Source organism: Lagopus leucura, unplaced genomic scaffold (genome assembly GCF_019238085.1).
Source record: "Lagopus leucura isolate 7727_CA_CO unplaced genomic scaffold, USGS_WTPT01 Super-Scaffold_100004, whole genome shotgun sequence".
Taxonomy (NCBI): domain Eukaryota; kingdom Metazoa; phylum Chordata; class Aves; order Galliformes; family Phasianidae; genus Lagopus; species Lagopus leucura.
The window spans coordinates 24,497,815-24,520,040 of NW_024962264.1; the positions used below are offsets into that span (position 1 = coordinate 24,497,815).

General features: G+C 47.7%; 1 protein-coding gene across 1 annotated transcript; it reads left to right on the forward strand.

Moving 5' to 3' along the window:
* Positions 1–832: 832 nt before the first annotated feature.
* AREG (amphiregulin) lies at positions 833–15,958 on the forward strand. The gene is made up of 7 exons (XM_042870592.1): positions 833–935; positions 8,903–9,382; positions 9,469–9,627; positions 11,764–11,947; positions 12,391–12,549; positions 14,189–14,291; positions 14,759–15,958. The coding sequence occupies exons 1-6, from the start codon at positions 833–835 to the stop codon at positions 14,274–14,276; spliced, it is 1,173 nt and encodes a 390-aa protein (XP_042726526.1). The 3' UTR covers positions 14,277–14,291; positions 14,759–15,958.
* The last annotated feature ends 6,268 nt before the right edge of the window (positions 15,959–22,226 follow it).

Genomic DNA, 22,226 nt, shown 5'->3' on the forward strand with positions numbered 1-22,226 from the left:
CTCTTTGGCAGTGCATAGCAGGAGAGCCCTGATGGCCTCCAGGGCTGTGCCTAGCACCGAGGCACTTCTTGTGTGCGCTTTGTTCACCTTCCAGCACTCATGGTCCCTCCAGCAGAGGTACCACCAACTCCTGGAGCCTCTGTGTTGAGGCAGTACAAATCTCCCTGGTACCCAGTTAGAAGAGCACTGCAGGTCAATCCCTGCTAATTGGGTGATGTGTCACAGGCCCTCATTATATGCTCCTCAGCTTTTCACTTCCTCTCTCCTTTTCTTGTAATGTCACAGAGGAACCTGTTCTGCGGGTGACAGCTGATGGCAGCCACAGCCCCATGCTTGCACAGGCTTCCCTGGTGGGAACTATTTTTTTACATCTAACTTTGAGCTGACTGCCTTAGTTTGGCTTGGGCTTTCCCCACCTACCTGTTGCTCATCTCAATCCCAGCCCATAGCAGCCCTTCAAATCCTGTATTTTCTTCCCTCCTGCATACGATTGAGCAAGCGGTGAGCTCAAGGTTGCATACCGGGCTGCCAGCTCACAGCGTGCCAGCCGGACTGTGGCTACCAGCCCTGCAACCGCGTGGCTGGTCCTCTGACACACCCGGGTAATTTCTCTCTGAGAGTGAACCTCCCTCATTCCTCCCATGGTTTCTGCTGGCACCACCTCCATCTCTCCGGTGCAGGCATGCAACTCGGGAGGCCGAGCTCTCTCTGGCCGGAGGCTCTCCTGCCTTGCGTACTGCATGGTAATGTCACTGGCGGTGCTTCGGCAGTCTGAAGTCTCTGTGAGTCATGTGTCCCCCCAGCGGGTTTCCTTGCAGTGTGTCAGCCAACGATGCCACCAGTGTGCCGAGAGCCAGAGGAAGACTCACTGGTGATCCTGGCTTACGTCACAGCGCCAGAGGATGTTTGGAGGGCTGGTTGTCAGCTGCACAGAGGCAAGTCTGATTGCACAGAGTGCCTCACCTCAGTACTGCTTGTGAGAAGGGCAGATTTGGGGCACAGGGAGGAGGGGAGCTGAAATGGGCTGGAAAGGCTTACAGGTCACGCACTCATTGCACATCTGGGCTGGGTCAGCTGCAATCATCTTTGTTTGTGATGAAGAAAGGATGGATGGAAGGATGGGTGGGTGGATGAATGGAGGGAGGGAGGGAGAGATGGTTGGAAGGAAGGAGGGAGGGAGGAAGGGAGGGAGATAGGGAGGGAGGGAGGGAAGGAGGGAGGAAGGAAAGGAGGGAGAGAGGGATGGATGGATGGATGGATGGATGGATGGATGGATGGATGGATGGATGGATGCGTGGATGGATGGATGGAGAGATGGATGGATGGATGCATGGGAGGAAGGGAGGAAGGGAGGAAGGGAGGAAGGCAGGAAGGCAGGAAGGCAGGAAGGCAGGAAGGAAGGAAGGAAGGAAGGAAAGTGTAAGTTTGGCCTTGCAAAAATAGTCATTATTCTTTTAATAAAGCTGGTGCCAAACCTACATTACTCTAACAATCCGATTACATAATTCCATCCAGTGTGATTAAAAGCTTTCTCAGCAAACTGGGAGATTAAAACAATTGGCCAAAAAATATTGAGAAATCTCTTTGCCTCACCCTGGTGGTTGCTGGTCTGATCCTTCAGATTCAGATAGCAGAGGGAATCAAGATGTTGGTATGAAAAGCAGCAGGAATTTAGGATGCAATAATGATCCAGCAGCAGCTTCAACATGGAGCCACTGTTTGTCTGTAGATATTTGCTAGTGGTCCTATGATGGTGGCTTTTTTTGTTCTGGTTTTTCAGGCTGATGATCAATGCTCTTTATTATAACGGAAAATTGAGGTAGTTGTATAAGCCACACATGAATGAGGAAGAAAAGCCAGTTTAACTGCTTCTTCCAGAACTACTGTCATTTAGGCAGCAGAGGATAGGGAAACAGGGCTTATTTTAGCAGATAAGCTAGCTAATGGTAGATGGATCTCCATTGGGATGCATGAAACAAGAAGCGAGTATACTAACAACTTGCTTCTGAGAAGGAGACAGTGAAAACCAGTCCAAAGAGTTATAACAAGTTATCAGAAAATCAGGCAATGATAGGGTTTAAATAAAGGCTAGAAAAGTCGGTGAGATATCTTATTGTCAAAAGGACACCATAATAAAGTGAACAGCAAATGGGAGGACTCAGTGCCTCTCAAAATAATGCATCTTTGGCCTTCCCAATCCAGCCAGCCCATCAATACCAACAGCAAGCATCTTTAAAACAGTGGTGGAAGAGGCAGCAAGTTTCAGCCCTTGTAGGAAGATTGCCAGGAAGACAAGAGCACTTTTGTGAGCAAGGTCAAATGCTGGAAGATCTGACCAATTTACACCAGTAGAGAAATCTGGGCAGAGGGAATGCAAGCCATCATTTTCCAGGCAGTGCTGAGACAGATGCTCACAAACCCTTCCTGCACCAGCTCCAAGAGCATTCTCCCTCGTAACATGTTTTGGAATGGGAAGAGAACCCTGCAACCAAGGGTATTTCAGACCTTCAGCAGCTGGAAGGCTAGAAAGGTTCTAGAGATCTCAAATCGGACAGAAAGAAAAGTCTTTCCTTAATCAGTATTTCTGGACAGCTACGACCCATGAATCTTCTGCCGCTGGTTCTGTTCCCACCTAGTGGTCACATCGCAGACTGCCATCTCACTGCAGATCCTAATCTCTTGATGTGGAGCATCGTGCTGTGTGCTCATCCTTTCATCAGGAGCCAGATGGCAGAAAGGAGCAACATGCAGAAATCCCCTGTGGAAAAGGACTGTAGAAAACAGGAGAGAACATTCTGAGCTCACCGAATAAAGGATACTTTTGTGTGCACCAAGAAAATCAGTTCTAGCATTATGTCAAAATTTGTAGTGTTGCCAACTCCACATGGAAAAAATAATTCTGAAATTTCAGTGTAACACAAAATGGAAATTGAAGTTGGGAAGTCAGACTACCCCATAGGCACAGATATGTGGCTGCAGTCCATCCTGATCCAACATGCATCTCCAATGGCTTCCCTGTCCCCCATGTGCTCTGTCCCTGGAGCAGCCAAGGGATCAGGTTATTGACATCTCTCTCCCAGATAAGTCTCATCTTCCCAAGCCTGGGCCTGGCAGCAGATGTCTGCAGCCACAGAAGTCTTGTTCCTCAAGGTTGCGGGTGTCCTGAAACTCAGCTCATCCTCAGCAGAGCCTAACAGCGATACCAAATGGAATGATAGATTTTAGGCACCCCACAGACACTCTTCCTGCAAATTCATCCACTTCAAAACGAACCACTTGAGCTCACAGTCTGAGAATGTGGGAGTCATTGTGTCCTTCCAGGCTTTGGCAATGAGCTCAGACAGGAGTTGCTTGGCCCATCGGTGGTACTCGAATAGTGACAGCACTGAGTCTCCTCTCTGCACTGATGCAGCGATGCCTCCCATGCAGATCCAGCCTGGACCAGGAGGTGAGAGCAATCACCCAGCATGGCTGATGGCACAGCACTCCAGGTCTGCGTCTGTGGGGACATGTTAGGAAAATGTGGACCTCCCATTCAGCAGCAGGAATGGGGTGGAGCTTATGTGCAAATAGCATCCATGGAGGCGTTTTTAACATTCAGTGCAAGTCGCTGTGACTGTAGTCCTATAAGACCCCGGAGTGCCTGTATTTAAGTCCATTCAATTCCCTCCAACAACCTTAATGTGTTTGCTTACCATGGCACACAGTGTGCAATACACAACCCCTGCAGAATGGAGCACTTGGCACTCATGTGGGTCTGTTTACTGAAACACGACTCTCTAATGGAAACCATCTGGCTATTCCTGAGTTTCCATACAAAGCCCTGTGCATGTTTTCAAGTTCAGCCCATTCTTTTAAGTGTTTTTAATTTTATTTTCCAGCATTCCACTGATTTGAGCGGAAATGTCTTTCTGGCTGTAGTGCTCTGCAGAGTCTATTGTTAATTCCTAATAGGATTGTTAAATGAGGATTGTTAAATCCTCATAGGACAAGGGAACCTGTTTCAAACTAAAAGAAGGTGGGTTCAGATTAGATGCAAGGAAGATGTATTTTTGAGTACGGATGTTGAGGTACTGGAATGGGTTGTCTAGAGAGGTGATGGAAATACCATCCCTGGAGACATTCAAGGCCAAGCTGGGTGGGGCTCTGAGCACCTGTCGTAGCTGTAGGTGTCTCTGCTCATTGCAGGGAGTTGGACTAAGTGACCTTTAAGGATCTCCTCCAACACTAGTGATTCTGTGATTCTATTGCTCAGTGAGTCTAAATATTTAAATTCTAAAATATTTTAAATTTAGACCAATTTAATTAAATTCCCTCTTTTTCTATAGAAATATGTTCATTCCAGGCAACTTCAGCGAGCATGGAAATAACTTTTTGGTGTTAAGAACGGAAGAGATTGTTCACTACCATTGAAACAGATACATCTTGAAAGAAGTTGTCAGAAGACACTATTCAGGGTGGGGGGAAAACCTTTCACCAAAGCTCTTACATTAGAGGACACCTCTGTAGCACATCAATGCCAACAAGTACAAGAAGTTTCAAGAATATGGACTTTTCCTAAGCAAAAGCAGAAGGAAATGAGACTGTGCTTTGGAAGCCACCTTCATGTGTGATTGTGCCATCTTTATGCAAACAAGGCCTTACTCACGCGATGTCTCAGCAGTCCTCTGCTGGGAAGGCACTGGCTCCATGCTCCAGCCTGCTGGGGACAGATGAAAATGTGAAGGAAGAGGGGACATGAGAAGCACTGCTGACTGATGGATGTGTGTGGCTGGAGGCAGCCAGCATCACGGGGCACGGGAGCTGCAGCCAATTCAGGCACTGCCAGCACAATGGGATTTCCAAGGAAGCGTAACAAACTGCTCATAAAGTAGAGTGTTCTCCTGAGCTTCTTTGCTTACTCATGGTCTGTGGAAAAAAAAAAGAAAAAAAAAAAAAAAAACAAAAAAAAAAAACCAAACCAAACCAAACCAAAACAAAACAAAAAAACCAAAATCCAGAGCAACCTACGTAATCATTGCTGTGCGTAAGGAGGCTTGCCCAGACTTTGTTCTGGGGAAAAAATCCTGCTTTGGCAAAGGTGAGAGGAAAGGAATTTCTAATTGCTTTGGGCTTCTCTTTGTGATTCATTGTTTTTTCACACAAAATGACTTCATGTAGGTAAAGAAAATTCACCACTGATGCACCAGTGGGAGGGCAGTGGGAAACACTCAGCTGTGGCATGACGCTACCGATGCCAACCCCATCCTGGTAATTCACGTGATTCAAGTAAAAAGCTGAAAGTTCTGCTGCACCTCCAAGAGAGAATTCCCAAATGATTCTCACATGTACTTCACTTCCATAATGGAAATAACCCATGACATGGAAGGAAAACATCAGCTGTTTTGGTCACACACTCCCAGTCCTCATGTGAGGTGGGAGTCTCCCAAAATGCTTAGCACTGTGTCATTCACTCACATGCTGTGTGCTTTCAAAGGGGCTGATAACACATCCCGTGGTGACTTTATGCTCAAGTCACTGAAGTGAGAAATGTGATGTGGTATTCACCCCATTAAGAGACTCAGTTATCCAATCCATCTCTTGCAGCTTCCTTTGGCACCAGTGTGCTCCATCTGGGATGCATTTCCACAGTCAAGGTCCTTCAGGGGCAGCCTGACACCTATTCCAAGTGATGGCTGGTCTATCTGTGCAAGGCCACTCCAAGGAACTTTGCCTTGTACTGCGGCTACGAGAGTTTGCCCCTCTGCTGTGAAAACCAGCAGCTGTGTTTGGTTCTGATTGTGCCACACAGTACTCCTTACAAAGGCGGGGCTGCACTCAACATGAGATAATTAACAACCACCTAAGGGCTTTTGCTGACAGAAAGTCACTTTGTCACAGTGTGCAAAAAAGGGTTATTGTGCAAAAGTTGCACGGGATAAAGAAACCAGAAGATATGTAACTAATATTGCAAGTATTAGAGGCAACTGTATTTTACATTTAAAAATGCAGTGTTACAGGACTTTGGGGTTTTGTTTGTTTGTTTGCATGTTTGTGGTGGGGCTCTTAAAATCTGATGTTTTGTGCTCTGGTCTTTTCCAACTCAATCTGTAAGACACCGGAGAAAGAAAACGCCTATGTTTTCCCAACAATAGACATTAATTCTTCAACAGCCTCAGTGCACACGTAGTTACACACATTGTCCGAGCTGAGATTGGATGCTCATTTACTGGTGACATGGTGTTCTCAATATGTAATATCAAATCATAGAATCATAGAATCACTAAGGTTGGAAAAGATCTCTAAGATCAAACAGTCCAGCTGTCCACCTACCAGCAATATTGCCTACCACGTCCCTCAGTGTCACATCTCCATGGTTCTTGAACACCTCCAGGAACAGTGACTGCACTACATCCCTGGGCAGCTTGTGCCACTGTATCACCACTCTTTCTGAGAATAAATGTTTCCTAGTATGCAACCTGAACCTCTTGTGGCACAACCTGAAGCCATTACCTCATGTCCTATCAAACTATGTGCAGGATGCAGGTGAAACACCGATGTGCAAAGTGAAGGGCCAGAGAGACATTGGTGCATCAGCTCACACTGATGACAATAGCTGAGGTCCCAGTTTCTTTAGGGTTTCCTGTCTAATACCTTTACCCCTTGTTGTGTTACCCCTGGAGCATCATGGTCAGGAAGTGGCGTTGTGCTGTGGTATCATGGAGAGCTGCCTCCTGGAGGATGTGGGCTGGACACAGCCTGAGATTGCTAGGGAAGATTCCAGTGAGTGGATCACCCGAGGAGATGGAGGAATGGACAGCGAGTCCTAGTGCTCCCCCGATAGGATGGCTAGCTGTCCTGGTGTAATTACATGCTGCTTCACCCAGCTCGCTGCTTCAGTACCTTACAATGACCACTGGGGTCAGAATCTGCCCAAAGGATTTGCTGAGTTACTGAACACAAACGAGTGGGCAAGCATTGGAGGATGTGTTGGGTCAGATGAGACATGCTGGGTGCATGCTTGATGAAAAATGGAGCAGTTAGAGCTGGTGCTCACAGCAGTGCTCACAGCAGGCAGCTTCCAAACATCCTCCCAGCACTGGGCAGAACTTCTGTCTCACCTGAGTTATAACATTATTTCTGAACTGGTTTTACCCATTCAAACTCTGCTCCAGCATAGGTGTCTGAGAAAAGAAGGGTGCACTGTGGAACTGTCGCCATCTCAGGAGCAACGTTGCTGTTGAAGATTTTCAGAGCACGAATCTGAATGCCTGTGTGTTGCAAAGAGGAGCATGATCTGTGCTGATTTCCAGAGATGCAGCATCCGGGCCCTTCCCCTTCCCTCCTCCCCAGCATGTAGGCTGGGCTTCCACGTCCCCTTTATTATGGCACTCCTGGCTTGCATCAGCAGGATCTGGAGTCACGCACACCACACTTCAAAGCCCTCTCCCAGCCTGTGAGGTGGCTTCTGATAGCAGAAGATATGGCATCTGCAGATCAGAAGTAGAGAGAAAGTCATGAGCTGCCCAGACAGACACTGCTTGAGTCATCCCCCTTCCACCTGTTCTCACCTGGATGCATGGGAAAGGATAACTCATGCTCAAACACCGAGCTCAGCTGCGCCCGCCCCTACAGAACAAACATTTGATGTCAGTAGAGAAAATTAATGGGCAGCAATTGCAGCAACTTCCTTTCCCTTCACGCATTTCTCTGGGGATTTATCAAAAGTAAAGAAAGTGAATAATGAGATCGCAGTTGGCACATGGACACTTCTGGAGGACGTGATGCCCCATAGGGGCTGAGCCATCAGGATTGGTGTCACTGGGCAAGTCCTGCCCACACCTCAAGGGCTGCTACATGGTGCTGAGGGACAGGGGCAGAGCAGGGTGGGAGCAAGGTGGCTCCCCCTATAGCGGGGTCAGGTCAGGGGAAATGTCATCTATGTATTCTACCTGTTTGAAGGCTGAACATGCATAACTTCACACCCTGGGCACGTAGTTTCACTTGGATCATCTCAAATGGTGGCTCAGTAGGTGGCACTCTGCACCCACAGGGAAGCAGCACCTTTCTGAAGGCAAGCCTTGCACCACCACAGCAGGATGGCCCGTGGGGAGAGTCCTACATTCCTTCATGGCTTCTTCTCCTTCCACACCCCTGGGGTGGTCCTCCAGCAGCTCAGCTGGGAGCGAAACCCAATGCAGTTTCCAAAATCTTCCTATTCCTTTGGCTCCCTCTACAGTCAATGGAAATGGTGTGGGCAATGTATGGCAAAGCACTGGGGCTCTGAGGGACCTTGCATGTCCCCAGAAGAGGTGACCTCCACAGAGTGTCCTCTCTAAGGAGGGGCTGCAGTGTGTAGGCTGTAAGAGGAAGTAGAGAAAATGCTGGAGAAATTCAGAGCATGCTGAGCCAAACTCCTTGCCACTGCCAGCCAGCAGAGCAGAGCAATTGGTTGGAGATTGGAGGAGAGAGGAATGAGTCAGGCACGGGATGTGCTGTGTTTGCTCTCCAAACACTGCAGCTAACGGCCACTTGCACTTGGGTCACTCAACCTTTCCTCCCCTTTGGGCGCTATTTTCCATTGCTTAGCAGCATATCAAGCACAGTGCTGGGCTGAAACCTTCAGTGCTTCTCATGTTGATCTGGAAGAAATTATGTGAAATTCATATATCCAGCATATATCCATATATATCCAGAATCATTTCAGTTGGAAGGGACCCTTAAAGGCCACCTAGTTAAATTCCCTGCAATGAACAGGGACACCTACAACTACATCAGGTGCTCAGAGCATCTCCAGCCTGACCTTGAACATCTCCATGGACAGGGCTTCCACCACCTCTCTGGGCAACCTGCGCCAGTGCCTCACCACCCTTATCATAAAAAGCTTCTTCCTTATGCCCAATCTAAATCTCCCCTCTTTTAGTTCGGAACCGTTTCCCTTATCCTATCACAACAGACCCTGTTAAAGTGTCTTTTTCTGGTCAATCTCCTTCTGATCAAAGGATGGGAAATCAGAAGACTGACTGGGGAGGCTGCATCCCCCCATCCTGGGAGCACATCGTGAGGAAAGGTCTCAGTACACAGACTGTTATTTGGCCGTACCCACAGAGCAAACCCCAACTGTGGGCAGAGAAAACCCCAGGCCCATATCTCTGCCTTTGGAAAGACACACTCCATCTCTGCTTACCCACCCTCACCTGCGCCCCGCCCCGCCCTCACCTGCCCGCTCCGCCCCGTGACGCGGCCCCGCCGCCTATAAAGCGGTTGGCGGCGGCGGGCGGCCCCTATGGAGCGCTGCGCACCGCCGAGTATCCGCTCCGCCCGCGTCCTCTCCGCGTCTCCGTCGCCCCCGGAGCCCCAATGCGCGCCGCGGCGCTGCTGGCCGCGCTGGCCGTGCTCGCAGGTGCGTGGCTGAGGGCGGGGAGGAGGAGGAAGGGGGGATGTCGATGTGTTTGCGGAGCGCTCACCGCGCTGTCTGTGTCCCCGCAGCCTGCCGAACCGCTGCTGCATCCGAGCCCAACGGCACCGAGCCTGCGCGGCGCGGCAGCCCAAGGGAGCCTGAGCCCGCGCCGGGCTCCGACTACGAGGAGGAGGAGTACGAGGAGGCACCGCTCGCGCACCAGTACCTGGTGGGGGACCTGGTCAGAGGTGAGCGTCGGGAAGGGGCGTGGAGGTGCGTGAGAGTTGCGGGTGGGCTGAGCGTGCCGCTGCTCTGCGCTAATCCTGCCAGCCGGGCTGTGATGGGGGGACAGCCTGGCTGGAAGCAGCAGCAAGAGCTCAGCGTGTTGCTCGGCCCCGAAGTTGGCGTTTAAATGAGCTCATTAAGCGCCCTTTAGGCCATGCTAAATTGTGTGCATGTGTTGTAAAGCTGCCTGTGAACCACGAGGACACCTGAACAGTCCCCCAAGCAGTGATATGGCAGGGGTAGGATCGTTGGGTTGGTCGTGTGGCTGTAAAGTGAGCCGTGGAGGCACTTCTTGAACCTCAGCCTCCAAGGAATTTGCTCCTCTACAGAACTCTGTAGATGGGTGCTGCTACCCTCCAGGGTGGGCTCCACTGTTGGAGGGAACACCCTGAGATGTGGGTAAGACCAGAGGGACTCTACTCCATATGCTGACTTGGAATAATGGATGCTCACTCCAGTTTTTTGGGAGTGTGAAGCCTCCATGGGGAGCAGGAATATCAGATTAGAGAGCAGTTTGGCCAGCAGAACTACTGGTGTGGTGACTGGTGTTGTATAACTGCACAGAAACCAGACTTGCTACCGAGGTGGTTGGTTTGTAGACCAGCTCTTCTACTTGCCAAAAGGTTTATCTGTACATCCTTCAAGTCATGATTCAACTGTGGATGGCTTTCTTGGCTTTGCAGCTTACATACAGGGCATAGATCAAACTGACAACCTCAGCCTTGAAGAGGGGAATGGGAACAGCCTCAATTATCCAAGTGTGAACCTCAGCATCAGGTCGAACAGGACAGGAGAGAGGACTCTGCTGTGAATTCACAATCCTAGGGATAGGAAACCTTGCTGCAGGGGCAGTGCTCCTGGTTTTGCATATTAATATAGCTTATACCATTTGAATCAGACTTCTGGTTGCTAAAGGCAATTCTGCTTTTAAGTGACTTCAAGCCAAGCTTGTTGCTCTAGAACTTAAAATGCTTTCTGTCTAGACAATAGTGAGCTACACCTTGTTTCTTTCTGCAGGATCTCTGCTTGTCACCAGACACATAGGGCTATGAAGTAGTTAGAAACCATTACACTTATCTCTGTAGCACAATGGAGAAATAAGCAGCTGGGAAGACTGCTGCAGCTGTCTGCTATTTTGAGACCTGTTGAAACTTACCTGGTTGACTGCCGTTCTCAAATAGTGTGGCATCCCTCTGGGAGAACTTCTCTTATGGCTAGTGGTAAAGAGATGGCTTGTTTGGAGAGCCAGAGTTGGACTGAACTGCTCCGTAAGAATGCTGCAGAGCTTTGTTGCATGTAGCTTGTACTCTGTTGGTGAGGAGTACAGTACTCCTCTGGTGTTGGTACTCCTCTGCCTTGTTTTCCCAGTGCAAGGAAGACTATTGCCCTTCCTTAAATCCACAGACTACTAAGTCACCACCAGCCTTTAAACCACACTCTTCTGGAGATTTAATTGAGATAATGAGGGGCAACAGCAAGTGGCAGAACAAATAACCTGTCTCTTGTGGATGATCCTGCTTTCACCCTTTGGTGCGCTTGGCATCTCTCTCAAAGTAGGAGAACTGGAAATGAAGCATCTCTTCTGCTGAGGATAGCACTGCAGGTTATTTGGGAGAAACAAGTCTGATAAGTGGGATAGCAGGCTGTCGTGCCTCTACAAGCGCCTGGGACTATCTAGCAGTTCACAATGCCTTTCATCACTGATGCAAATAGAGAGTTTAGAGCAATGGAGTTGGTTAGTTTTGTGTCTGAGTTGATATAAAATGAAGGGATGGTTTGGCTCAGTGCAACCTCATAATATTCAGCACAGGTCCTTGCTTGAACCTATACGGTTTCACTCTATCTCCATCTCTGGTGGCCTTCACAGCCCATCTTCTCACACCACTCTGTGTTGCTCAGCGTGTGGTGGCAGGGTTGAACTCCACGAGCCTTGAAGCCTGCTGTCTCTGTGCTGGATATAAAGCACTCAGCTTTTGTTGACTTGCATCCCATGCTTCCTGCTCAGTGGTTCTCCTGCAATCATTCCCAAACCCTGTAATAGCATTTCACAGCATCTAGCTTTTCTGCAATGCTAGACTGAGTGACCTTGTTGTTTCCAGTGGAGCCTGTGGTTAAACCCAAGCCAGTGAAGAGGGGGAACGAGAAGAATGCTGGCAAACCAAGGAGGAGAAAGAATAAAGGGAAGAACAAAAAGAAAGGGACTCCTTGTGAAATGGAGTACAAAAACTTCTGCATCCATGGTGAATGCGTGTACTTACAGCATCTTCAGATGGCAACCTGCAAGTAAGTTCTGTGCAGTGAGTGAGGTGTGGTTTGCATGTGCTGGTGGCATAGAAGGGCTTAGAGGGAAAAATTGGTGTCAGCTTGGCCTAGATACATCTCCTACAGTATTTTGACTGAGAATCTTTCTGCCATGTAAATTAAGTGCTGATGGAATCTGAGATGCATAACAAGCCACTGAACTCATCGGCTGGTCATAAACTTGAACCTAAAGAATGGAAAGGTGTGTCCTGCTGGGATATCACGCCCAAACTAATCTCAACTTGTTGAAATACTGACAAACCTTCTGCTAGAGCAGTGACTGTTCTATGAGCATGCTCCAAGTGAGCATCTTGAGATTCATGTGCAACTCTAAGGATGTCAAAGTCAGCCTTGACTATGTGTGGGCATCCTTGGCTCCAGATAGCATGGGAGCTGATAAGAATTTGTATTGATGTTTGTTGCAGGTGTTATCAGGATTATTTTGGTGAGCGCTGTGGTGAACAGTTCATGAAGACTCAAAGGAAGAATGATGTGGCAGACTACTCAAAGACTGTGTTGGTTGTGGTAGCTGTCCTGCTCTCCAGCATCAGCTTTGTTGCTGTACTTATCATTGTGATAGTGCAGTAAGTATTATGCTCTTTAGTGTACGTCTGGCTCAAGTGTGAGCAGGACTTGTGACCAGTAGTTGCAAAATATGCATGGCTTATCTGAATTACCTGTGTGTGGAAGATCTCCAGAAGCACAAGTTCTTATTCTGGCTTGCATGTGTCTTAAGAGCAGAAGGTCTGAGAAGTCTCTAAGCTACTGACTGTTCATTTGCCCGCCCCCCCCCCCCCGTTGTGTTTTTTTTTTTGCTATGGCCAACCTATGAATGTGGAGTTCTAAAGCAAGTCTTCCTGCTCCCACTACAACCAAAGCACTTAGTGCTGCAGAGCATCAGCAGGAGGTGGAGGAGGAGCATTCATGCTGATGCAGCAGTGCATTTCCCAATCCTTGTGTAGAAGAGGCCTGCCAGCAGTATAGCTGCTCAGTGTGTAGCTGTGATCCAACAGCTGGCTGCACAGCTGGGAGGAATGAGTGCTCCAGCTGACCATTAATTAATGGAGGCTGCTGGATTTAAATACTAGCACTGCAGGGGTATCAAATGGGAGAGTAAGTGCTGTCAGTTTGAAGTGCTGTACTGCTTGCTGCTAAGAAAGGAAGCAATTGTTCTGTGATTAACAGCTGTAGTGTGGTAGATAACCTGAGGTCCTGCTGTGAATCAAGTATTAAAAAAAAAAATACTGAGTGCATGCTTCAAGCATTCCATCAAACTCTTCTACCTGCTGACAAGCAGTATCCAGCAGCTTCCGATCGCCTGTGCCTCTGCATCTTGTCAGTTGGTTCTCCAGGACTTGTGTTGAGTTCAAGTAGTTGCACTGGGAACCTGGCTCTGGTGTTTCTGAATGCAGAAGCAGTCCTCCAGGTCTGGCACTGCAGCAGGGCTTGGGTAGTGCAGGTGGAACTCAGAAGTGCAGTCTAATTTTAGATCTCAAAGTACGCCAACATAATTTGGTACATGCTGTACTCTTCCCTGCATTTCAGGAAACAAGGTGTGCATTTGTTTTGCTGCTTCATATTTAGATCTAAACTTGAGGCACGCTGGGAGGAACACTTTTGTTCCACTCTGCTATGAGAAAGAACCAGTTCTGTAGTGAGAATGAGCATTGCTTGCTTCTGAAGCAAGCCATGCAGTAGGATGGTTGTTCTAGCTCTTCATGATCTAAACCCTCACAGGCTTAAACAGTGAGATGGATGTTACTGTACCTTCCTCTAGAGAAGCTGGGTCGTCTATTGGGAACACTAGTGAAGACCTAACAATGAGAAGTGCTGTTAGCAGCTGGCTTTTGATGTATTCATGGGACACATGCACTCGAATTCCTTGAAGTTCCCAGGGCTCTGCACATTGCAGCTGTTTGCTATAGCCTCCAGAAAATCTGGCCCCCTGTGCTCTGCATGCTCCCAGCCTCTTGCTACCTGATGGTGCTTGCATCAGGAGGCCCCAGATATGTGTGGCAAAGCTCCTTGCTTAACCCAAGGCTCCTTGATGTATCCAATAGCTTGATAACATCTCATAGCTAAATAGCTAAACACTCACATTGATGTGCTCAATGCTTTCTGGTGCCTAGGAGCTGCTTGAGGATCCAAAGAGCATAGCTACAGAGCGTGGGATGGATGGATGCCAGGCTTTAAAATGATATCTTATGCCCTCCAATTCCACAGGGTCAGGAAAAAGTGTCCTCAGTATGAAGAGAAAGAAGAAAGGAAAAAACTTCGACAAGAGAACAGAAATGGCCATGTTGGTGTGTAAATGAGGAGAAAGCAGGTATGTGAGCCAACTTTCAACTTAGTTTTTCCAAGCTGGAGCTGCCTATGCAGGAGTTGCATGCATGTTTAGCAAAGCTAGCATTACCTTTCATGTTTTGTTTAGCGCTCAAAGTGCCTTGAAACATGTAGGTTACATGTGTTTGACCCAGCTCACTGGTCTTCTAAAACCACTGGATTTTATGCATGTGAATTCAACAGCACTTTTAAAGACAGCTAAAAACCAAAGGGGAAGTAATCCATTCCACTAACGGAAAGCTCTATTTGAAATTCCCTTTTGGGGAATAAAAACTAATCTAGGCAAGAATGAGCATTTCCACATCTCCTCAAGGCATTAGGGAGTTCCTGGTGCTAACAGACTGTAGACAAAGGCAAAGCTGCCTGCCTTGGATGTAGGCTTGCTCTGGTTCTAGTGTGGAGTGCTCATGTTTTGAGTGATAGTTAATGTGCCTGGTCTTCCCTCTACAGAACAACTCTGTGGCCTCTACCAAGCTGCAGGGGACCTCTGGCTACCTGACACATCTACCTGGACACTGGGCTGGAGCTGTTGCCACTAAGCCCTGATTCATCAAAACAGGCTGCTGCAGGGAGATGCCCAATGTGCCATTTGCTGCTGAATCACTTGCTGGGGAGGACAGTTAACTGCTACAACTTGGTACAACAATGTGGAAGGAGCTGCCACTATAAAGGTAGAGGGCTGCTATCAAGACCTGCTGGAGACTACTCCTGAGCTTTCTCTATTGGTGCTGGACCTCCAGACTCTGCTTGTATGTGGATGGACTTTCTTCTGCTAGCAAGTCTCCTTTGGCAGCTCTAGCTCCGAGGGGCAGAAGCTGTGGCTCCCAGGAAAGCAAGATGGAGGGGAGGAGATACCTCTCCTCAAAGGTAGAAAAGGGAAGAGCTCATCTCACTAGACCTCAGTGGACAAAACCAAATTCTGCTGTTGCTGTGCTCCCTGCTGGTATCTGCTTCAAAGAATTTCATCTCTTCATCTCTAATTCTGACTTGCAGGGTGTTGGTGACAGGTCTGTCAACCACACCTGGGTTCTGTTACTGTACATGTGGAAGGTATTCCCTCTGAACCCAATAGGACTGTGTGAGTGGAGCTATCAATTTGTGTGTGTGATGCAGAGTTAAGACTCATCTCAAGATGCTGAGACAACAGATGTGAGATCTGAAGCTCTGTCACTGAAGGAATACATGTGATCAAACAAGCTGATAAGTCTGGACAGTGATGTTGCAGCTTCTATCCATTGGCTGAAACACAGTGCTTCTGTAATCCAGATGGTTGGTGCTGTTTTGAGCAGTTTAATCAGATCTGGCAATACGAGAACTTGACCAAAAACCAGTTGTTTTTTTTTTTTTTTTTTAAGAACTAAATTCAAGCATTGTTACTCAGCATGCAGTGGTCTCCTATGTTCTTCATTATGATGTGAAGAACGTGACTTACCTCAAACCTTTCTGACCTAGCTATCCTCAGTTTCTTGATGTCCGTGAAATTTTGTGCACGCTGTAGTAGTTGAGTTCAGTTTCTTCTTCGAAGAGCGAATGTGTTCTGTATAAACAGAGCAGAATTCTTCTGGTAGCAGAGCAACACCATTAATTGTCAAGACATATCTGTAAATGTGTAAATATTTATTATTGTATTTAATATTTAATGCTTCCATAACAAACTTATTTATTTTATAATTAAACTTTTTACATAATCTAACCATGGTAAGAGTTTGTTCTTGCTCTCAGGAGTACATGTAAACACTTCTAATTAGAGCTTGGTTTCTCCTCTAAGTGTGAGTTTCAACACTTCTAAGAGCATGAAACAGGGTTATGAAGAACTACAGCACTGTGCAAAGTAGAGCTCAGTGCTCTCATAGGAATGCAAGTTGTTTGTAAACAAAATGTGCAGATGCCAGTACTTGTTTCAGTAGGAAGTCCATTTAATTCAACTACAAAGGAATCCTCCAGGTACTGGACTCCAGGGAGGGGTTTGGTGAACTACCTTATTGGGAGCAAAATTTCAAATGGAAGTTTCAGCAAATAAGTGGAGAGCTGGGATTTTAAGTAGGAGAGTCTTTCATCTGTGTGGTCAAAGGATTGGAGCAGCGGCTTGGGATTCCATCCTAAATGAGAAAGAGTGGAGTAGCCCCAGGCCCATGACTCGGAGAAGCAAGGGAGCCTTGGCCTCTAAAGTCTACCTTTAATTTCTCTTTTTCCTGCAGGTAATCATTAGTCCAACTGCATGCTGGTATTCCTGTTAGGTGCTACCAGGAGAGAGCTGGGGTCTGAGGTCAGTGCTGCCCAAAAAGAGGTACTACAGGACAAGTTCATAACATTTATGGGTTTTGTGATTTATGAGGACCTTCTTGTGGGGTTTGTCTCCCATAAGGGGTCTCTTATTGGAGTTAATTTCTATGTCTTAGCTTGTGGCAGCTTGGAAAACTTTACAAAGAAACCAAACACCAAGCAAATTTTCAGTGGAGACCCAGGTTGTGTGCTTGTTGTGGGAGTGAGGTACGTTGCTGTAAGGAAGATCTGAGCTTCAGTCCTTTGTCTCCTGGCTCAGCTGAGCAGTTCTCAGGCTCTGAGTGCCTGTGTGGTATGGTACGTAGCTGAGACACAGGTAAGTAGATTGCAACATCTTCTGGGAACACTGCAATGCTACATTCCAGGGAACTCACCTCATTACCAAAGTAAATAGCACTTCTCCAAACAGCTTTTGCACAGACATTTGGTATTAGGGCTCTGGCAAGGAAATCTGTTGCTATAAGTCGTGCCAAGCTTCTTGCTTTCTGTAAACAAGCCTAATCTCGGTGGTGGCTGAGCAATAGCACAGTGAGCCTGGGAATGGATTACACCTCTCACCTGAAAGCCATGAGGCTGCTCTTCCTCAGTCATTTCTACCTTTTGTTTTCTTTCTAGTGTAAATACCAGGTTTGTTACTTTATAAGCAAAGCTACTTTACAAGTGAAATCACTGCTGTCACAAGATGTATTTTCCTTTTTCCCTTCCCAACTCTAAAGTTTAACACCAGTGTAGCTACTGCAGTGCATCTTGTGAATTTCCTGTTCCTTTCTCAGGATTCAGGCTACACTCTGATTCTCTGAAAGTTGGGCTGCTGCATCTGAGAGAAGCCTTTTGCTGTGAGTCAGTCCCATCCAGCACTGTTGAGGCACTTATATGGGAGCAGAGCTGTCCATGTACTACTGCTGTTCAAGTTGAGTCTCTGTGTTCCATGCTTCTGCCCAACCAGGTCTGCTCTTCAGGATAGGTGCCATTTGGATCCTAACCTGCTTCTCTCACCTTGCAGTTGCTTTTGTTGCAGTAAGCATGGGTTGTTGGTCCCACATTTTATCAGAAGGTTTTGCCCCTGCATTTTTTTTTTTGGCCTTCTAGTGATGATGTTATTCTGCCTGGAGAGCATCTATGACCATGTTGTAAAATAACTGAATGGCTTAGGTTGGAGGGGGCCTTAAAGATGGGGTGGTTCAGACCCATTGCTGTGGGCTGGGTGCCAACCAGCTGTCTAGGCTGTCAGGCTGCCTAGAGCCCTATCCAACCTGGCCTTGAACACCCATCTTTGCAGCTGCCCCCTATGAGGCATGAAGTGCCCACCTGATGTTTCTTGCACAATTTCCTGTGCACGTGGCTGCTTCTGCAAAGCATTTTTGGTACCTAGCTCAACATCCTAGAACTATGGTACAGTGAGGGCCATCTATTCTTGCACACTACCTTCTCCTTTCCTATGTGTTGTGTACTCTGTGATCTTTTAGGAAACTGAGTAGTTCCTCACACTGTTTTTTCCCTGGTGAGCATTTGGGGAGTTCTTTCATGCTTTGCAGCTGTCTATGAGCTGAACTGCTTCCTGCCTATTCATGAGCTCTGTAGCCTTCCTTCCAGCAGTTTCATCTTCTGCTCTGTTTTGAGCTCCTACGGACAAGTGAGTGCAGTAATTGAGCATGCTTTTGGTGTAAGGGCACTGTGCCTGGTAGAGGTCCTTCACATGAGATAAATCAGTGACAGAACGGTCAGACATCCTTTAATAAGCAAAGTGTGATTCCTTCTCATTTTGCAAATAAAGCTCCGCATACCTATCGTTCCTCTGCTGGTTACACCTTCCTCCAGTGAGTAATCCCCATTCACTGCAGGTCTGGCTTTGCCTAGGACTGGGGAGGTAGCTCAGCTGAGGCAGCTGTGCCTGTGAGTGTCAGAGGGAGCAGCTCTTGTTGGCTTGCTATACTCTGGGCTAATGCCAAAAAGCAGGGTTTGTGTAATCAATGTAAGTGTTGAGCCCTCTTTCTGGGCATGCAGAGCCAGGTAATGCTGTCATTACCTCTATCTGCTGGTGGGTTCCTGCCTATGGATGCTTTGGTGAAGACCTTGAAGTACAGCTTCTTTCTCTTAGTGTAGTTTTCCTTACATAGCTGGTGGTTGGTTTCTATCAGGATATCAGAGTGCAGTCACTCACAGATTCAATTGGTTCATGGGCAAACCTCCTGTTTGTAAGAGCTCAGCAAGGATGTGTTTGGTATCAGGTTCTTCCTGCTTAGGAAATGAGATCGTAGAAGCATTACAACTGGGAAAGATTCCCAAGCCATCTAGTCCAACTGTCCACCTATCACCAATACTGCCCACCACCATGTACCGCAGTGCCACGTCTCCATGGTTCTTGAACACCTCCAGGAATGGTGACTGCACCACTTCCCTGAGCAGCCTGCGCCGATGCCTCACTGTTCTTTCTGAGAAGAAATTGTTCCTAATATCCAATCTGAGCCTTCCCTGGCACAACTTGAGGCCCTTCTCATTCATTCTATCATTGTTACCTGGGAGAAGAGGCTGACCTTCACTTCACCCCAACTTCCTTTTGAGGAGTTGTAGAGAGCTATAAGGTCTCATCTGAACCTCTTCGTAGACTGAACTACCCAAGCTCTTTCAGCTGCTCCCCTTAAGTCTTGTGCTCCAGACCCCTCATAATCTACCACATGGATCACTCCAGTACTGCAGGGTAGTGTGTTACAAACAGCAGATTTGTGATTTTTGAGGTGTCTAAAGCAATTAATGCAATTTGAAGTGTTCTGTTAGATTATCCAATTATACAGCTCTGATCGGCATATGGTCTGAGCACTTCTAAACCATCCCAAACTGTACAATGTGTTGCCAGATCTGCCTTGCACTCCCTGTTTCACTGCTGGGATGATAAGATAGAGTGGTGATGGTCAAACCTGAAATGCACCTGGCAGCTCTCCCACATCTCAGTCACAAGACTGCCCTTCCTTGTGCATCCCCTGCCCTTGCATCTCTAAGTAGCATGATTTATGCTCTGAAATGATTAAAGGCACACATGGAAAATGCAAAGAAAGAGTTGCAAATGCAACTTTCAGATGTGATTTCCATAGGCACAGAGTTAGTGTGGCTCCTGCTGCTATCTGTCTGTGTTGCTTTCATGCAGGATCTGCCTGCTGTGGATCTGGCTGCTGTCCCAGCCAAAAGGCACTTTCCTGTCTTACGCCCAGAGATGATTATTGTTGGGGATGAAAGGCAGACAGCTCCTGGGTGGAGCGGAACGAAGTAAAACCACAGCAGGGCTCAGGGCAACAGTGTCCTCCCAGGGCCCAGTCCCTCTCATTTGTGATGAAAGCTTTTCAAGAACAGTAGCTGTGTGTTTAATCCTGCTGCGATGTCCTGTGCAAGCACTCACATATTGCCTGAACAAAACAGCAGCACCTGGGATGTCAGCTGGAAAGGGGTGAGATGAGAAGCAGAGTGCTAGACTTAGGCAAAGCAGGCCAGAAGTACAGGATTTTGCATTTTGATTCTCCAACAAATACTCCTGCCATGAGATGTGATAATGTCCCTTTGGCTTTAAACAATGGCTCCTTGCTTATGTTTCTTAATCATGTTTGCAGTCTTTTTGTTTATGAGATTCTTCATGGAAAAGCAGTGTTACCATCAGCTACATAACCATGCTTTTCAAAGAGAGATTTGAGAGTTATGAGATCCACAGATAAAATTACTCTTCAGTTTCAAACCTCTAATTAGGTGCTGTTGTGTGTACAAGTTGGATGACGGCACTTGCAAACAGGTAGCCTTTGGAATTTGGCATTTGGAGAGGTCTCTGCAGATAGAAAGGTGATTCTGCTTGCTGGGGATATGTCTTGCAGTATGTCATTGCACAGGGTCTTCGGTTTTCATGTTTTTAAAGAAAAAAAACATCACTAGCATCTTAGTTCTTCTCTGTTCTGTGTCCACCCCAGCAGTGCAGACTGCAACTGAACTGGTTTTACTGTGGGCTAGTACAATTTACATAAGAAGTCACTACAACACTAAGGAGCACATAGCACAAGGTTTGATGGTGTGTGTCTGTTAACAAAGACAGCACAAGAGGGATGGGTGGTGGGGAGTGATGGAAGGAGCTTTCAGCCATCCACACCATCTGATCGCATTCTCTCTTTGCCTGGTGTTGAAGCACACATAAGCAATGCTCACAGTTCAGCTGCTTCATCTTCAGGACGCATTTAAGGCCATCCTCAGTTGCAGAACATGTCGTGTAAAGCTGCCATGCACTAAATCCTGAGTGGGAGTGGGTTGAGCATTGCCACTGAAATAGCTTAGTGCTTTCCTGTCTCACTTCTGTGTTGCACAACACTCTCCAACAATTCCCACTTCTGTGGGATGTGTCCCAAGTGGTTGCGTACAGTTCTACACTGTGATTCAACACCCATGGTCTCACTGGAGAGAAGCTGCATGCACTGAATAGTGAATATGAAGCAAAACTAAGTTCTGGGAGCAGCCAATCTGATAGCAAGCACTGTGTCCATCAGTGGGTGAGGGCCTTCCGTCCCTTGGCCCACATTTAACTGCCATCTCCAGGTTCAGCTCCAGGTGGAGGGAGCTCTTTGGAAAGCACTGCTGTTCTGCCAGATGGGATCAAGTTGCATCAGCACAGGGCAGGAATGCTCCAGGGCTGGTGGGACCAGTTCTGGCTGCTCTTCCCACAGCTCCTCCCGCACAGCTCCTGCAGGAAGCCACTTCCAGCATCAGAAGCATGGCACTGGGTGATCCACCTGAGATAGAACAGCGGCTCCCTGGGGACCCAGCGAGGGGTCAGCCCTTCACTGGCTGCAGCAGGACAAAGGGAGATATCAGTGGAACACTAATGATAGTTCTTCCAGTTGCTATCTTGTCACCATCACAGCTGCAGAATTATCATGGCCAACATCTGCCAAAACACAGACAAGCTAGGCTCTTGTTTCGTGAGAGCTAAACTCAGCTGCTTTGCGCTGGTGGCACCGATAACGCAACAGGAGGCACTGCAGCCCTTCCTTCAGAGTGGCTGTGTCAGATTGGCTGCAAGGTTATCACACTCATCTCTGTGCTGTGAGCCTTCCCATCACAGCAGGATCAGTGGGGAGGAAATCACTGTAGATATGTTTCAGCGTGAAGCTTTAGGGAACCCTGAAGATGTCAGTTCTTTGTATGCATGTGCATCAGATCTAAGTATCTCTGGCCTGGTTCTGAGGAGTATCACAGTGAGCAGTCTCTCCGATCTGGTCCTTGGAGATCCTTCCTCTGATGGGAAGGAGAGAAGGCAGCAGATTGAACCTAGGTCCTGTTAGTGACGTGGCCCTGTGCAGCAGCCACCAAAGTGAGGTGTGGGGAAGCCCACAGCTGTTGGGGGAGGAGGAAGCAGGGATGGGGCTACTTGCTGCCAATGCCACGACCCATGCAAAAAGATGCCTGACAATTGCTTCCTCCTTCACCCTGCTAATTACTGTTGGAAAAACTGTCTCCAATGCAAAGCACCTGGGCTGGCTTCACAGCGAGGAGAGCATTGCTTAAGCAGATGGTATCATCCATGCACACTGTTGAGCAGACGGTGACCTCGTACGTGTCTTGGAGTGAAGCAGGATAAAGGAGAATGCTTTGCATTGGCTTGCTGTGC

Bases quoted from the DNA above. Each gene is read 5' to 3' on its own strand.
- AREG (XM_042870592.1), top strand. From the start codon at position 833: ATGCCACCAGTGTGCCGAGAGCCAGAGGAAGACTCACTGGTGATCCTG. The intron at 9,628-11,763 runs GTGAGCGTCGGG...TGTTGTTTCCAG, and splicing joins GGTGGGGGACCTGGTCAGAG to TGGAGCCTGTGGTTAAACCC. The intron at 11,948-12,390 runs GTAAGTTCTGTG...TGTTTGTTGCAG, and splicing joins CTTCAGATGGCAACCTGCAA to GTGTTATCAGGATTATTTTG.